Consider the following 18,005-nt stretch of genomic DNA (forward strand, 5'->3'; position numbering starts at 1 on the left):
ACATGGAACTCAATTTCGTATATTTAAAATTTTTATTTCAATATTCGACAGCGTACTCTCCCCTTAACAGAAGATGTGAAACAGCGAAGGGAGAGAAATGTAGCATGGAGAGGGTGGAGAAGGACAAGACAGGACCTTTGGATGAAGCACAAATGAGCAAGAAAAGAATTCACAGGAGAACAAAGAGAAGAGCAGAGGAACTATGAAAGGAATGTAATAGAAAATTATAAAGACCAGTCAAAGGTATTTCATAGATAGTCAACAGCAAGCTGAAAAACAGAGAAGGAATAAGGATGGTGAAGAGTATGAGGATGTGGCAGCAATGGTGGAAGTCATGGATGGTTGTTTTCAGGCAGTGTTTACAAGGGAGGGACATGAAGGAAGAGAAGGAAATATGGAGCACCAGAAAGGAGTACAAGATACGGTTCAAGAAGTGAGAGAAATAATGGAAGGTCTGGATGTAAGACAAGCATTGTGTGTCGGGCAGGGTGCTGAGAGGGTGCAGTAAGCAGTTAGCTGATAAGATTCAATGCATCATAGGCAGCTCACTGGCAGGCAGGAAAAGAGCAGCAGACACACACACACACACTACCAATTTACAAAAGATGAGGCTGGGAAGACCCAGGGAACTATAGACCAGTTCCTCTGATGTGTGTGAGAGAGAGAGAGAGAGAGAGAGAGAGAGAGAGAGAGAGAGAGAGAGAGAGAGAGAGAGAGAGAGAGAGAGAGAGAGAGAGAGAGAGAGAGAGAGAGAGAGAGAGAGAGAGAGAGAGAGAGAGAGAGAGAGAGAGAGAGAGAGAGAGAGAGAGAGAGAGAGAGAGAGAATTTACATAATTTACAAAGCAAATCAGATGACACAGACCCCATGGTCCAGACTAGGTGGTCTGTCATAAGAACATAAGAACATAAGAACATAGGAGTCTGCAAGAGGCCGGTAGGCCTGTACGAGGCAGCTCCTCTGAACCTAAGCCCCCATGTAGCTCCCGTGTATCTAACCCCACCTAATGTTGCTGTCCATGAATTTATCTAATCTATTTTTGAATGTGACAATTGTATTGGCACTCACCACATGACTGCTAAGCCTATTCCACTCATCCACCACCCTGTTTGTAAACCAATTTTTGCCTATGTCCCTGTTGAATCTGAATTTATCCAGTTTAATCAGAAGGCTCCAAAACGTTGCATTTCTACTCTAGTTAATATTAAGTTGAAGGATGTGACGGTCAAGCTTGTTTTTGAAGGAGTCAATCGTGCTACACTGGACCACTGAAGGTGGGAGCTTATTCCATTCTCGCACTACAACGTTGGTGAAGAAAAATTTGGTGCAGTCTGAATTTACTTGCCTACATTTGAGTTTTATGCCATTGTTCCTCGTTCGCAAAGTGTCATCGATCATAAACAATTTTGATCTGTCTACATTCGTGAAACTTTTAAGTATTTCAAAACATTTGATCAGTTTTCCTCGGAGGCGACGTTTCTCAAGAAAGAACATGTTAAGGGTGGAAAGCCTTTCTTCGTAGGATTTGTTGCGCAAGGAAGGGATCATTTTCGTTGCCCGACGCTGAACACCTTCTAATTTAGCAATGTCCTTTGCATGGTGGGGAGACCAAAACTGTACTGCATATTGCAAGTGCGGTCTGACTAAACTATTGTATCTTTATTCTTGAAAAAAAGTGTCTTTTAATGAAGCCCAACATTCTGTTCGCTTTATTTGTTGCATCGATGCATCGCTGTGAGAATTTGAGGTGTGACGTGATTTTGACCCCCAAGTCTGTTACGCATTGAATGCTTTTGAGTTTCATGCCGCGCATTTTGTAATCGAACTTTTTATTTCTTTGCCTGTCTTCGTCAGCAAGAACCAAGTTACCAATCTTTGTGTCGTCTGCAAATTTACTAATGCGATTATTGAGTCCAACATCCACATCGTTGATGTTAATAATGAAGAGCACTGGGCCAAGAACCGAGCCCTGAGGGACGCCACTAGTGACCGGCGCCCACTCTGAGTTAAATCCGTCAATCACAACTCTTTGTTGTCTGTTGCTCAACCAATTCGCGATCCATTGGTTTACTTGACCGTCAATGCCTATTTGCTTTAATTTATAAAGTAATTTATGATGTGGGACTTTATCAACGCTTTCTGGAAATCAAGATAGGCTACGTCCAATGATTTGGTTACGTCATAAACTGAGAAGAGGTCGTTATAAAAGGTTGATAGGTTTGATAGGCAGGATCTTTTGTTACAGAAGCCATGTTGTGAATCCCCAATTAATGAGCGGCTTTCAAGGTAACTCACAATTTTAATCCCCAAGTCCTTAACGCATTAAACGCTTATGAGTTTAACGCCGCACATTTCGTAATCGAACTTCTTATTTTTTGTTCCAACTTGAAGGACCTGGCACTTGTCTACGTTAAAGGGCATCTCCCATTTATCCGACCAAGCTGAAATTTTGTGCAAATCCCCTTGGAGGCTTTGTCTGCCTTCGTCAGTGAGAACCGAGTTACCAATCTTTGTGTCGTCTGCAAATTTACTAATGCGATTATTGAGTCCAACATCCACGTCGTTGATGTAAATAATGAAGAGCACTGGGCCAAGAACCGAGCCCTGAGGGACGCCACTAGTGACCGGCGCCCACTCTGAGTTAAATCCGTCAATCACAACTCTTTGTTGTCTGTTGCTCAACAAATTCGCGATCCATTGGTTTACTTGACCGTCAATGCCTATTTGCTTTAATTTATAAAGTAATTTATGATGCGGGACTTTATCAAACGCTTTCTGGAAATCAAGATAGACTACGTCCACTGATTTGGTTACGTCATAAATTGAGAATAGATCGTTATAAAAGGTCAGTAGGTTTGACAGGCAGGATCTTTTGTTATGGAAGCCATGTTGTGAATCCCCAAATAATGAGTGGCTTTCGAGGTAACTCACAATTTTGTCTCTAATTATGCTCTCGAGTAGCTTACCTACAATTGAAGTTAGACTAATGAGTCGGTAGTTACCTGGTATTTTTTTGTCTCCTTTCTTAAAAATCGGTGTCACGTTAGCCTTTTTCCAATCCGAAGGGACGATGCCTTGTCGCAAGGACATATTGAATACGGTAGTGAGGGAGGAGAGTATTTCGCTCTTTGTTTCTTTAAGCAGTATAGGATATACTTTGTCAGGTCCGAGACTTTTAGAGAGAGAGAGAGAGAGAGAGAGAGAGAGAGAGATGTATATTTGGATGTGCAGGGATCAATTTGGTGAACAACATCCCATCTTGAGGAGCTGCCTGCATGTGTAACCTGTTTGTCGGCCCCTGCAGGAAGTCTCCTTACAACCTTGTGCCTCTTTGTGAATTTTCTTGTACAGAAGCGCTTATGCTGCCCACATTCTCACACCTTGGAGGTGCCTACTGTATATATACACCGACATGCATACATACATACCTTAATTAGACGCTGGCCTTCCTGGTTCACCTCAGCATAGGCAGAGGCCAGGAGGGGAAGGAGAGACAGTGGCAGGAAGAAGTTGGCCAGGTCTATGAGGGAGGGGTTGATGTTGAGCCAGATGACGAGGTTCATGGCGAGCCACATGACCACCAGCGAAATGATGGACATCATCCACCGCTGCAGCGCCATGGACGACATCTTCAAGCGGGACTGAGGAGAGAGAGGAACATACATGTGGATGCCAGTCTGGCTGAGAGTGTTTGCTCCTGAGTATGCACTGCAGCAGGCAAGTAGAGGCTGTTCACACCACTCCAGTCAGTCCACATTTCAGGATAAAAGCTGCTCTGGAAAACTGAGCAAAGGCATCAACAGGAATTGTTGTCAAAGTGAAGAATGTTTTATCTATCTTTGTTTTGACAATAGTTCAGTTTTATACCCTAGCTCACTCTCCAAGATTTTTTCATGAAATGAGCATTAATTGAATAGGTGTGTAGCTGACAAGCCTTGAGAATGAGAGAAAAGTATATGTGTCTGGGAATAAGAATTCAAAAGTAGGAGTGTAGAGATTCAGGGTATGGTTAGGGTGTTGATAGTGTGACGACCGTCACTGTTTGATACAGCATTGTATATGCCGCACATTGTGAGTAACACGTGTGGGATTGCCTTAAGGCTTAAGCTGTGGGAGAGTCATTATTTGAACGTGCCATGTTCAGGTGAGGCCGACCTTCTGGTTGACTCAGGAGCAGCCAGCTGGCCTATAAGTAAAGCGAGAGTGGTCTGATTTGCTCTATTGTGTGGGTAGCAGTACTGTGTGGGGGCTTCAAGGTGGTGGGAGCGTGCGACTGGCGAGTGTGAGTGTTGCACCCAGCTGGGGGCAGTATCGAGTTTGTGTTAAGAGCAAGAGATAGTGTTTGTTGTGGTTTCCCTGCCCTGTATTGTGTACAGTACTTTGTAATTAACAGTGGTGTTCCACAGGGCTCTGTCCTATCACCCACTCTCTTCCTGTTATTCATCAATGATCATCTTTCCATAACAAACTGTCCAATCCACTCATATGCTGATGTCTCCACTCTGCATTATTCAACTTTTTTCAACAGAAGACCCTCTCAACAGGAATTACATGACTCCAGGCTGGAGGCTACAGAACGCTTAACCTCAGACCTTACTATCATTTCCAATTGGGGTAAAAGGAACCTTGTGTCCTTCAATGCCCCAAAAACTCAATTTCTCCACCTATCAACTCAACACAATCTTCCAAACACCTATCCCCTATTCTTCGACAACACTCAGTTGTCACCTTCTTCAACACTAAACATCCTCAGTCTATCCTTAACTCAAAATCTTAACTGGAAACTTCACATCTCATCTCTCACTAAATCAGCTTCCTCGAGGTTGGGTGTTCTGTATCGTCTCCGCCAGTTCTTCTCCCCCGCACAGTTGCTATCCATATACAGGGGCCTTGTCCGCCCTCGTATGGAGTATGTATCTCACATGTGGGGGGGCTCCACTCACACAGCTCTATTGGACAGAGTGGAGTCTAAGGCTCTTCATCTCATCAACTCCCCTCGTGTGCTGTACTGCACTGTACTTAAGATCTTGCTGTGCTGTGTGCCGTGTGCTATTTCGCGTTGTGCTGCGTACTGCTTATTGTCAACCGAGTTAGCTGCCTGCAGAGGTGTGCTGTTTGCTGTGCGACCACGTGCTTCGCTGGACAGGATTAAGTGTTGCCCTTATTTTTACTAATTCTCTCTGCCTGCATCTACCCTCTCGCCGTAGCGCCCTGTAAAACATATATGCACAGTCAATCAGCTGAGTACAACAAACCACCATCAACAACAGCCCCCTTACAGCAGCTCTTTCAGGGGACCATTTGCCAGAAACAGCAATCACAGTTGAATGAAACAGGCACAGAAGGTAGGAAGGTCCAGGAGAGGTGACATAGGTGACACCTGTGTAGCTATGGCTATGCCTTTCTTTACAAATCTTGAGCCCCTCCAGCCACACCAACACAGCACCCTGCACAACTATTTGGGCTGATTGGCTGACATCGCCATCTTGACACAACTTGTTTGGTCCGTTTTGTAGCCGTGGACAACGTTTGGGGGCCGTTTCGTCGACTGAATGCAGAACAACTTTTGATGTTGTCAGTGGAGAGGCTCACACTTGACGAAATAAGTGGCAAAATGGCAGGAGCATTGCCAATCACTACGTAAGGGCGGTCGATGACGTAGTACCAATCAGCTGCCGCGCACCGCACAGCACGGGTGATTCAAATCCACCGTCACACCCAGGTTTTGTGTGCATGATAGCACGAGGATGGCAGCTTTCAGGTGAGCCTGACAGCAGTGACTTGTGACAGTGGAAGGTGCAGTAGCAGAGGGTTGGGTGTACTTATTTCTCCAAAGTGCCAGTTCTTTCAAAGAAGTGCTTGACAAAATAATCAACTTCCCTAACTGTAAGTACAGTATACGTAGACCCCCCTTTTAACCTGTAAAGGGTGGGTGACCATTTTAGCTGATGGCGTCCTGGTGGGCTCAAAAGGTGGGCGTCCATAATGATGGTTTTGAGGCTGTGAACTCTTGTTTTCAATACCCGACGGTTATTTTCCAAATACAGCTTCAGAAAATAATACATACTACCCACTGTACTACCCACTGTCCTCTGTCACCACAACTAATCACTTCTTTCAGTGATGACCCAGCTTTGGGGCAAGGTGAAGCCCGCCACTTCATCGTGCCAGCCCCCTGCCCCATTGACCTCTACTCAAGTGAAGGCTCTTCACTGAAGACTCTCAGAGACTGCTATCCTGTGAATGCTATTTAGGCTCAGTAGTCTTGGTAATGGAAAAAGCAGCGAGGAAAATGGTGAAAGCTCTGATGTGGATGACCCTGCTCTGCTTTCCGTGTACCTCTCATTCTCTTACCTGGTGGGCTCAGGAGCCTGTGAGCACACAAGGCCGCACCTCATCTGCCAACCCCTAGAAAATGTAATTAACTATGAAGGCAGTGTAATGTATGTCTAAATGGCTGGATGGTGCATCACGTGCAGCCAATATGTCAGCAGCATATCACCCATAGTTTTGGTGGTGGTAGTGCAGAGGGTGCCATGATAATCTAGCTATCACCATGGAAAATATAACACACAGAAAACCAGACACATGTACCACCACACCATGCCGCACTGAGGCGATGCTCATCACTAGAACTCAAATAACCCGTCGCCAAGATGTACTGAGAGAGGAAGGCCTCCAGGGTGGATACAGTTACAATCCTCTCTGGTAATGCATTCCAGAGGGTGATGCCTCTGACACTAAAGAATCTCTTGCGTAGGTCCAACTCTGTTCTTATATGGTTATCGATGCCCCCTGGTGGTAGCTAGAGGCAGAGACACAAACACTTCATCAGGGGAAAGACCAAAAAGTATAAATTTAAATATTTCAATCTCTGAAAATAATCTAGAAGCTCCAAACCCACGACAATCATTGTCCAACGCCTCTGAGCCGACTCTAGCAACCTTAGGTCCTCGACATACCCCGTGTTCTAAACCAACGCCGAATACTCCAGTGATGGACACACACGAGTTGTAAGTAGAGGAATGAAAAACGAGACATTCTCATCAACAGTGGCCTTAGGTAGGTTTGGGCCACCCTGCCTGCCTTATGCACTGTATTTGCCATGTGTTGATGGAATTTCAAAGTGGTATCTACTGTCACACCAAGGTCTACTGCAGGATCTTTGACTGGAATAGGCGTACCATTCAGAAGACACAAACCCGAAGTTGGTAATTCGTTAAAGTACACTGACCATCAACAAAATCTCAACACAATGTCTTTGTTGGCATTCACTGACAGACCCCACAAAAAGGATACCTTGTGAAGGGTGTCAACATCACACTGGCCAACGAGCACATCCAGCGCTGGTGTAGAGAGGGAACTAGCTGTGATAATAAAGTACAACTTGGGATCATCTGAAAAGATCTTTCTAGGAGACTTGATACCATAAGGTAAAAAATTGTCATATGTATAGCAGGAGGAGCAAAGGACCAAGAAGTGAGGCACCCCGCCATGTGTCCTGCTGAACTGACGCTCCACTACCACATTCAGGACTCTATCAGAAATTCTTCAATCAAATCAAGTAATTTACGCACAATGCCTAATTTTCTTAGTTTGTCTGTTAGGATGTTATGACAGACCAAATCAAATGCTTTAGCGAAATTAAATAATATGAGGTCTACATTGTGCCCACAATCAATTGCCTGGGAAATATTTTAAGTCAACAGAAGTTGGTCTTCAGTAGATCTCCCAGGATGGAAACCTAACAGGGCCTTTGTTAGTAGATCATATCTTTTACATATTCATTGATGTAAGAACATAAGAACATAAGAACGTAAGGAGTCTGCAAGAGGCTGGTTGGCCTACACAAGGCAGTTTCTGTAATCCTAACTCCACCTTGCCTCACTATCCATGAATTTGTCGAACCTCTTCTTGAGTGTATCTATGGTATTGGTACCCACAACATGACTGTCAAGCCTGTTCCACTCATCCACCACTCTATTGGAAGACCAATTATTGCCTATGTCTTTGTTGAATCTGAATTTATCTAACTTAAAACCATTGCTATGTGTCCTACCTGGCTCTTTTACAACCAAAACACTATTGACATCCCCTTTATTAAAGCCCTTCACACATTTATAGACTTTGATCAGGTCTCCTCGCAACCTTCCCCTTTCTAGAGAGTGTAGATTTAAATGCTTCACTCTAACTGTAATGCGGGGAAAAAGTATGGGCGCCAGATCTGAGCAATACTTTGACACAGATATCCCTGACTCAACTTACTCTCAAAATATAAAAACAGAAAATGGTGATTCTAAGAGAAAATTCAATATTTTTGGCCCATACGTCCCCCCTAAGAAGAGTGGCGCTCGTCTGGACTATGGAGACACAGAGATGCGTGTCTGCAGCGAGAAGGTGCCCCTGCTGGAGGACGGTAAATGTGCTGAGGTGGTAGCGATGACGGCTTGTTAAGTGCTTTTAAGGTGTTTTTACTTTTTAAAGTAGTTGGTGTTAAGTGTCATGTTTTAATGTTTAAGGCGCGAACTGTTATCTCACGTCAGGTCCGGTGTACCGTTGCCTGCTTTTACAAGTTGATTGTAGTAGGTGAGATAACACAATAGCCTTTTAGTTGGTCGAGCGGTAGCCGTTATAAGTTCACTTTAGTTCTCTCTCTCTCACAGGGCAATACCAATACAAAATGTAATTTTAACTATATTAACAGTTGTACATAAAGTTTACAGTTTATGTGAGCGAGTTGCACGCACACCAGAGCCAGCCACACCAACGTGCCCGGGGCCGGCGAGCACCACTCCCCCGCCTGCTGCCCGCTGTCTTCTCTCGCCTTCTCCCCCATCTTCGCGTTGCTCGCTCGTTTTATTTGCTTGTTAGATCGTCCAGAAGGGTGTGGGTTCCGGTAGATGACTGTTGATGAAAGTCATCATTTGCTGATCCTAGTGTCAGTTCATCACAGCTTCCCACGGCCATCAGCTCTGACGTGTTCCATAACATCCTGACAAAGCCACTGAGCCTGCGCTTAGACACACAGCCACAAACTCACATGTACATTATAATATACACATTACAAGCACTGCATTGTTGAGGCCTTCAGAGTCACCTTACAGAACACCTATTTCACCCTCTGCCATTCTCCTCTTTTCATTTTTTTTCTCTTTTATGATTTTTTTTTATCTCAGCTCTCTTTCACCTCTATCTCGCCTCTTTTTTTTCTCCTAGCAAGTTAACTTCTTTCTCTTTTGACATTTCACCTCTGACTTCTGTGATAATCTTTAAAGTAACTGTAATAAGACCACACTTAGCTAGTACACTTTGGGCGACTGTAACATGGGGAGGTACAGCAATTTGTAAAGGTGGGGTGAGCCGCGAGGTCGCGACTCACAGGTAACCGAGCGATGTAATGTGTATATTATAATGTACATGTGAGAGTGTGACTGTGTGTCTAAGCACAGGCTCAGTGGCTTTGCCAGGATGTTATGGAACACGTCAGAGCTGATGGCCGTGGGAACACATGCTGAGCTAACGCAAGAATCAGCAAATGATGACTTTCATCAACAGTCATCTACCGGAACCCACACCCTTCCGGACGATCTAACAAGCAAATAAAACGAGCGAGCAACGCGAAGATGGGGGAGAAGGCGAGAGAAGACAGCGGGCAGCGGGCGGGGGAGTGGTGCTCGCCGGCCCTGGGCACGTTGGTGTGGCTGGCTCTGGTGTGTGTGCGACTCGCTCACATAAACTGTAAACTTTATGTACAACTGTTAATATAGTTAAAATTACATTTTGTATTGGTATTGTCCCGTGAGAGAGAGAGAACTAAAGTGAACTAAAGTGAGCTTATAACGGCTACCGCTCGGTCAACTACAAGGCTATTGTGTTATCTCACCTACTACAATCAACTTGTAAAAGCAGGCAACGGTACATAAGAACATAAGAGCATAAGAACGTAGGAGTCTGCAGGAGGCCGGTAGGCCTATACAAGGCACATCCTTTGACCCTAAGCTCCCGTGTATCTAACCCCACCCAATACCGCTGTCCATGAATTTATCTAGTCTATTTTTGAATGTGACAATTGTATTGGCACTCACCACATGACTGCTAAGCCTATTCCACTCATCCACCACCCTGTTAGTAAACCAATTTTTGCCTATGTCCCTGTTGAATCTGAATTTATCCAGTTTAAACCCATTACTTCGTGTCCTACCCGGTTCTCTTACCAACAAAACCTTATGAATGTCTCCCTTATTAAAGCCCTTCATCCATTTATAAACCTCGATCATGTCTCCACGCACCCTTTGCCTTTCTAGAGAATGCAAGTTTAACTGTTTGAGTCTTTCCTCGTATGGCAAGTTTCTCAACCCCTGAATCATCTTAGTCATCCTCCTCTGCACTGATTCAAACATTTTGATATCCATTCTATAGTAAGGTGACCAGAACTGAATTGCATAGTCAAGATGAGGTCTAACTAATGCTAAATATAGTTTAAGGAAGACTTCGGGGCTTCTGTTGCTTACGCTACTTGAAATATATCCCAGTACCCTATTTGCTCGATTTCTAGCTTGAATGCATTGTGCCCTTGGACGGAGATCAGAGCTCACTAAGACCCCTAAATCTCTCTCGCACCCAGACCTGCTTATGAGAGTGTCATTTAAGCAATATTTATGTGAGGGGTTGTTCCTACCTACACTCAGAATACTGCACTTCCCTACATTGAACTCCATCTGCCATTTATCCGCCCAGTCATACAATCTGTTGAGTTCACCTTGGAGAATACTAGCGTCCTGATCCGACTCAATTACTCTACCGATCTTGGTATCATCTGCAAACTTACTGACATCACTAATTCCTGTATCTAAGTCATTGATATAAATAATACACAAAAGTGGACCTAATACCGAACCTTGTGGGACCCCACTCGTAACACATCCCCAGTCAGATCTTTTACCATTGATCTGCACTCTTTGCTTCCGATTGCTAAGCCACGCCTTGACCCAGTTCAAAACTTTACCCTCTACTCCGTGAGCCTGTAATTTAAGCAACAGTCGTTGGTGAGGAGCTTTGTCAAACGTTTTACTAAAATCAAGATAGATTACATCATAATTTTCATCTCTGTCTACCACCTCAAATACTTTATTGTAGAAGGACAAGAGATTGGTGAGGCATGACCTACCTTTTGTGAACCCATGCTGCGAGTCGTGAATTAGGCTGTTTCTCTAAATGCTCCCGAATGTTCCTGGCTATTATGGACTCCAGCATCTTGCCTATAACCGATGTTAAGCTAATTGGGCGATAGTTTGAAGCAGCTGACCTGTCCCCCTTTTTGAAAATCGGCATCACATTAGCTACTTTCCATAGGTTCGGCACATAACCAGTATTTACCGACAGATGTCGGTTAGTGGGTCACTGAGTACATCACCTAATTCCTTTAACACCGGACCTGACGTGAGATAACAGTTCGCGCCTTAAACATTAAAACATAACACTTAACACCAACTACTTTAAAAAGTAAAAACACCTTAAAAGCGCTTAACAAGCCGTCATCGCTACCACCTCAGCACATTTACCGTCCTCCAGCAGGGGCACCTTCTCGCCGCAGACACGCATCTCTGTGTCTCCATAGTCCAGACGAGCGCCACTCTCCTTAGGGGGGACGTATGGGCCAAAAATATTGAATTTTCTCTTAGCATCACCATTTTCTGTTTTTATATTTTGAGAGTAAGTTGAGTTAGGGATATCTGTGTCAAAGTATTACTCAGATCTGGCGCCCATATTTAGGCAAGAATTCACGCTGACAAGGTGGGGGAGAGAGAGAGAGAGAGAGAGAGAGAGAGGGGGGGGGGGGGGGGGGCATGAGTGTGTGGGAGTGTCACAGTGTGCTGAGTGACCCTTGAATGTTGTCGGAGCCACTGTTCTCGCTGCTGGTGCTGCAGGCGAGTACAGTTAGGAAACATGCTACCCGGCCAAAGCTTCACTTCAAGTTGAACGCTTCAGTAACTGAATATGTAGTAACAGTACTTTATAAATGTTAAATGATGATCTAGTCAAGAAATATGGACACTGTTAGATAGCGTTAATAATTATATATGTTATGTTTATCATCAGCACAAGGCTATAGTCTTTTCTTGTTTGTAAACAGGAGCACGCCACAGAGTGTTGTGCCGCCGTGTCCAGACCTGCCCTTCAATGTTATTACTGGACCATTTGGAATGTTATTCAGTAGGATGGGATGTATTTACTTTATTAGTAATTCTATAGGAGTTCTATTGTATTAGTGAGGCGGTGGCTGAGTGGTTGTGTGCCGGTGTGGTGTCATCTGCCATCCACGTATCCTAAGACATCCCATCCTAATTGCGCATGCACGGGCTTTGTTTACACTCCCACTAACTTTGACCTTTACATTTCAGCCTGGAATCGTGCCAAATCTATTCTCCGACTTACCAAAACTTTTTATAAATTGAAAATGTCAACACCTTGCTTCTTCTAATTCTTCCCGTGACTTCTGACATCTAGCCCAAAATATCTCCTCCAATTTCACTTCTTCCTCTTTCCCTCCTCTCCTTAACCTTGATGGCAGCACTGCCGTCTCATCTGTCTCTAAGGCTGAACTCTTCGCTCAAACTTTCTGTAAGAGCTCCACCTTGGACGATTCTGGGCATATTCCTCCTTTATGCCTGTTATTAAGATTCTTCCTAATTATGTTTTCTATGCCCTCTCTGGCCTCAGCTCTCAGAAGGCTTATGGACCTGATGGAGTGCCTCCTATTGTCCTTAAAAACTGTGCTTCTGTGTTGACACCCTGCCTGGTCAAACTCTTTCGTCTCTGCCTATCAACATCTATCTTTCCGTCCTGCTGGAAGTATGCCTTTGTACAGCCTGTGCCTAAGAAGGGTGACTGCTCCAATCCCTCAAACTACCGCCCAATAGCTTTACTTTCATGTCTGTCTAAAGCTTTTAAGTCAATCCTTAACTGAAAGATTCAAAAGCACCTTTCCACTTCTAATCTTCTATCTGATCGCCAGTATGGGTTCCGCAAGGGGCGTTCTACTGGCGATCTTCTTGGTCTCTTAACTGACTCTTGCTCATCCTCTCTTCACTGTTTTGGTGAAACTTTCTCTGTTGCACAAGACATATCGAAAGCCTTCGATAGAGTCTGGCACGAGTTTTTGCTTTCTAAACTGCCCTCTTTCGGATTCTATCCCTCTCTCTGTTCCTTTATCTCCAGTTTCCTTTCTGGCCGTTCTATCTCTGCTGTGGTAGACAGTCAGTGTTCTTCCCCTAAACCTATCAACAGTGGCATTCCACAGGGCTCTGTCCTATCACCCACTCTCTTCCTGTTATTCATCAATGATCTTTCCATAACAAACTGTCCTGTCCACTCATACGCCGACGACTCCACTCTGCATTATTCAACTTCTTTCAACAGAAGACCCTCTCAACAGAAAGTACATGACTCCAGACTGGAGGCTGCAGGATGCTTAACCTCAGACCTTACTATCATTTCCGATTGGGGCAGAAGGAATCTTGTGTCCTTCAATGCCTCAAAAACTCAATTTCTCCACCTATCAACTCGATACAATCTTCCAAGCACCTATCCCCTATTCTTCGACAACACTCAGCTGTCACCTTCTTCAACACTAAACATCCTCGGTCTATCCTTAACTCAAAATCTCAACTGGAAACTTCATATCTCCTCTCTCACTAAATCAGCTTCCTTGAGGTTGGGCGTTCTGTATCGTCTCCGCCAGTTCTTCTCTCCCGCGCAGTTGCTATCCATATACAGGGGCCTTGTCCGCCCTCGTATGGAGTATGCATCTCACATGTGGGGGGGCTCCACCCACACAGCTCTTCTGGACAGAGTGGAGGCTAAGGCTCTTCATCTCATCAGCTCTCCTCCTCCTACTGATAGTCTTCTACCTCTTAAATTCCGCCGCAATGTTGCCTCTCTTTCTATCTTCTATCGATATTTCCACGCTGACTGCTCTTCTGAACTTGCTAACTGCATGCCTCCCCCCCTCCCGTGGCCCCGCTGCACATGACTTTCTACTCATGCTCATCCCTATACTGTCCAAACCCCTTATGCAAGAGTTAACCAGCATCTTCACTCTTTCATCCCTCACGCTGGTAAACTCTGGAACAATCTTCCTTCATCTGTATTTCCTCCTGCCTACGACTTGAACTCTTTCAAGAGGAGGGTATCAGGACACCTCTCCTCCTGAATTTGACCTTGCTTTTGGCCGCCTCTTCTGATTCTTTTATGGGAGCAGCGATTAGCGGGCTTTTTTTATTATTATTATTTTTTTTGTGCCCTTGAGCTGCCTCCTTTGTTGTTAAAAAAAATAAAAAAAAAAAAAAAACAGAGGGTGGATGAATTTCAACATGGGACCGTGTCTTTAGTCGACTGCCTATTGTGATCTGTCCCACCTAAGTTTATTTTTATTTTTTTCTAAAGTAAATGATGACGTATTGTTACGCCGTGGGGTATATTTCATGCATATTTGTGTGGGGGATGCTAGTTTGCATGCGGAGGGTTGTTGTGGCCGATGAAGTGGGGTGAAGAGACGTTCTGCTCGCCTGTGTGTTCCCTGCCTGCCTTTTGGGAAGCCCTGTGCTTTGTCTGCCCCCCTCTGTGTACTGGGAGTTACTGTGCCTTGAGAACCAGTGTTTGTACGGTGTTGGAGCTGTCCAGTAAAGAAGAAAACCCGCTCTGTGGGCCTCTGCCCTGCCTTGCTTCCCTCGTGGTGTGTTGGCGGCCTTGGGAGTGTGTCGGTGCTGTGTGTCTTCCTGTTCTGGGTGTTCATGACCTGCGTGTGGTGGTCTGGGGTTGAGGTACACCGCCTGCCCGTGCTGTGGAGTGTGTTGTGCGGGCCGGTGGTGGTGTAACAGTGGTGTCATAGGAGTGAGGATAAGTGAACAGTGAACAGTGAGTTACGCCATGCCGTCATGGCGTCCCGGGAGGCGGGCAAGGCCAAGGCTGGTGAGGGCAAACTGACACTGAGCCAGCAGATGGACTGGATCATTGCCACGCTGGTCGATATGGATAAGCAGGCAGACGAAATGGCACAGAGGGCACGCAAGCAGGCTCGAAGAGAAGACGAGAGGGAAAGTGAGCTGGCTCAGTGGCTAGACGAGCAGGCACGTGAGCAGGCGCGCCATCTTGCCAAGGTTCTCCAGAGCAGTCTCTCGTCCCTGAAAGTGGAAACGCAGCAGTACATCGACAAGGCCTGTGACAGCGTGAGGAGTGAACGGCTGGAGGAGGTGCAGCAGGCCCTGGAAGGTTCAGGGCCTGAGGGAGGGAGTGGAGGTGGAGAGGCAGCAGCGGGAGGTGGCAGCGCCGCACGTGGAGGAACGGGGCTCAGTTCTGACGGGAAGCCCCGAGGCAGCAGTCCAGCTGGGGCCTATCTGGGGCCCCTGGCAAGGACCCCTGGAGCCTGGTAGCATCATGGCGGAGCCAGTAGCTGCTGCAGGAGGTTGGGGAGCCAACAAAGCCGCTCCCTTGGGTCCAGCTGGTGCTGGAGCCAAACCCATTCACCCCACCTCGTGGCCTCCCTCCCCCCACCCTCCCCTCCATGCCGGCCGGCTCGCAGGCCACGTGGTCCGCTCTCTCTCCAATGCAGCCCCTCAGCTTCCCACCGTTTGAAGAGGCGGCGACAAGAGGTGGCAACGTCATGCGCGGAGGAACAAGAAGAGTCACGTGTGCTGGCGGCGGGCGCCGGGGTGGCGGGCTGGCTGGGCTCCACGTGGGGCCCCTGGCAAGGCCCTGAAACCGGTGGCGGAGCCGGTGGAGGCTGCAGGAGGCTGGGGAGCCATCGGAGCCACTCCCTTGGGTTCAGCTGGTGCTGGAAACGGACCCATTCACCCTGCCTCGTTGCCTCTCTCACCGCCTCCCTCTCTGCCATGCTGGCTGGCTTGCAGCCCATGTGGTCCGCCCTCTCCCCTCTGCGGCCCCTCAGTCTCCCAGTGCTTAGGGAGGCTTCAGCCAGTGGAGCATGACGGGAAGCTGGCATGTGAGGCCCAGTGTGAGATGCCAGCTGCTGTCCAGGGCTGGGGCGAGGCTAAGAAGGCGCTGCAGTTGACAACAGCGGTATGGGACTCAGTGGACGAGCCAGGCCGCTTGGCGGGGAGTGCCGAAAGGACCTTGGGGCGGCCTGACATGCTGGCTGCCACACGACGCCAGGACGTGCCACAGAGGCTGTGTGGCGTCACGGGGCACTGCGTGCAGTCTGAGGGCCCAGTGGAGGCTTGTATCAGCATGGGAAGCGCTGTGGAGCGCAGGCCGGTGGATGTCGCCAATCAAGATGAGCCGTGCCTGCTGGGCCTTGACTACCTGACACAGGGCGAGGCCTGTGCCGAATGTGGACGGGAGCTGGAGAGGTTGCGCAGACAGGCGCTGTGCAGGTTGGCTGTGCAGAGGTAGTCGCGGTGGAGCGACTGCACCTTGCCCCGGGGACGGAGGCCAGGGTCGTGTGTTGCCAGTCAGGCGCGGTGCCAGCGGAAGGCGCGGTGGAGTCCACGGAGTGCCTGCAGCTGCCTGTTGGTGTGGCAGCCGGATGGGGTCTCGAAGGAGCGGGGGAGGAGTCAGTCACAGTGCTGGTGGCTAACTTCTCCAACGAGGCTTGGGAAGTACCCGCTGGTGCCAAGCTGGGCACCTGTGAGGAGGTGGAGCACCCAGAGGAGACGTTGGGGAGCGCGGAGTCAGCCGCTGTGAGGCCGCTGCCCGACCTCCTGGAGGATTTGGTGCACCGGAGCGCCGCTCACCCGACAGAGGCGCAGACGGAGAAGGTGCGTCACACCCTGGCTCGGTGCGCAGACATGATCAGCGGGGGTGGTTCAGACCTGCTGGGCCGCACGGAGTTAGTGAAGCGCAGCGTCAGCATGGGGATTAGTGCGCCCATCAAGAGCCCGCCCAGACGTGTCGCGCCAGCCAGGCGGGGGGAACTGCAGCGCACCGTCAAGGAGCTTTTGTGTGGGTGATTGAGAAGACAGGCAGTCCGTGGCCTCAGCGGGAGTCCGGGATATGAAGAAGGACAGCACGCAGCGCTTCTGTGTGGACTGCCGGGCGCTGAGGGAAGAGACTGTTGAGGACTCTCACCCCCTGCCGAGGACTGACGACGCGCTGGCGAGGGCCTTGGGGTTCGAGGCCTTCCTGAAGACAATGAGCAGCCTAGGGGCAGCCGTCCCGCCCTGCCATGACCTCCGGGGCCGGATGGTGAAGGTGAAGATGAGGGCAACGCCAAGGAAGGCGAGCCCGGAGGGTCTTTGTGGCTCGCGCGGGGGCTGCGGCGAGAAGGGGAACAGGCGCAGTCGGTGCCTGGGGGAGCGAAGGACGCGTTCCCTCGACTGGCTGAGCCCCGACGCCCTCCAGCCGCGCTGCAAGGATTGTGGCCAGTCTGGCCACCGCTCAAGCGCCTGCCCCGGGCCCAGGGACGCGGCACGGGCGGGAGATGTGGACGGGCTGGAGAAGGGGGCCGACTTCCCACCGCCTCCCGCCCCTGAGCCCCGCCTTGTGTAAGCTGCCGCCGCCCGACCAGCGTGTTGCCAGTGGGAGGATCAGCGGATGTCGCCATGACGCGTGACAGTGGACACCGGGGCTGAGGAGTGCTCAGCGTGGCCTGACCCGGGGCAGTGTGTACTGCTGGAGGGACCAGTGGAGGCTCGTATTGGCATAGGCAGCGCTGTGGAGTGCCGGCCGGTGGACGTCGCCGATCGAGACGAGCCGTGCCTGCTGGGCCTCGACTACCTGACACAGGTCAAGGCCTGTGGTGGCCTCGGACTGGAGCTGGAGAGGGTGACCGGAGAGGTACCCTTTGCTTCCAGGAGGTTTTTTAGCATGGCTGCGTGGGGAGGTAGTCACGGCCGGGCGAGGGCACCTTGCCCCGAGGGTGTAGGCCAGGAGCCGGTGTCGACCGTCCCGAGCGTTGCGTGGAGCGGATGGCGTGGAAGAGCCCACTGAGGACTGGCGGCTGGTGGACGGCGTGGCTGACAGGCAGAGCCCCTTGGGGGCGCAAGAGGAG

At 48.5% G+C, this 18,005-nt stretch overlaps 1 protein-coding gene across 6 annotated transcripts in view; it reads right to left on the reverse strand.

The window, feature by feature from the left end:
• Window positions 1-18,005, reverse strand: part of LOC127007891 (uncharacterized) — a 212,392-nt gene that overhangs the window by 11,889 nt on the left and 182,498 nt on the right. For all 6 annotated transcript variants that reach the window (XM_050879351.1, XM_050879345.1, XM_050879379.1 and 3 more), the window contains one exon: window positions 3,427-3,639. In XM_050879351.1, the coding sequence (XP_050735308.1) occupies window positions 3,427-3,639 (213 nt within the window). The remainder of the gene's footprint in view (window positions 1-3,426; window positions 3,640-18,005) is intronic.

Source organism: Eriocheir sinensis, chromosome 4, assembly GCF_024679095.1.
Source record: "Eriocheir sinensis breed Jianghai 21 chromosome 4, ASM2467909v1, whole genome shotgun sequence".
Taxonomy (NCBI): Eukaryota; Metazoa; Arthropoda; class Malacostraca; order Decapoda; family Varunidae; genus Eriocheir; species Eriocheir sinensis.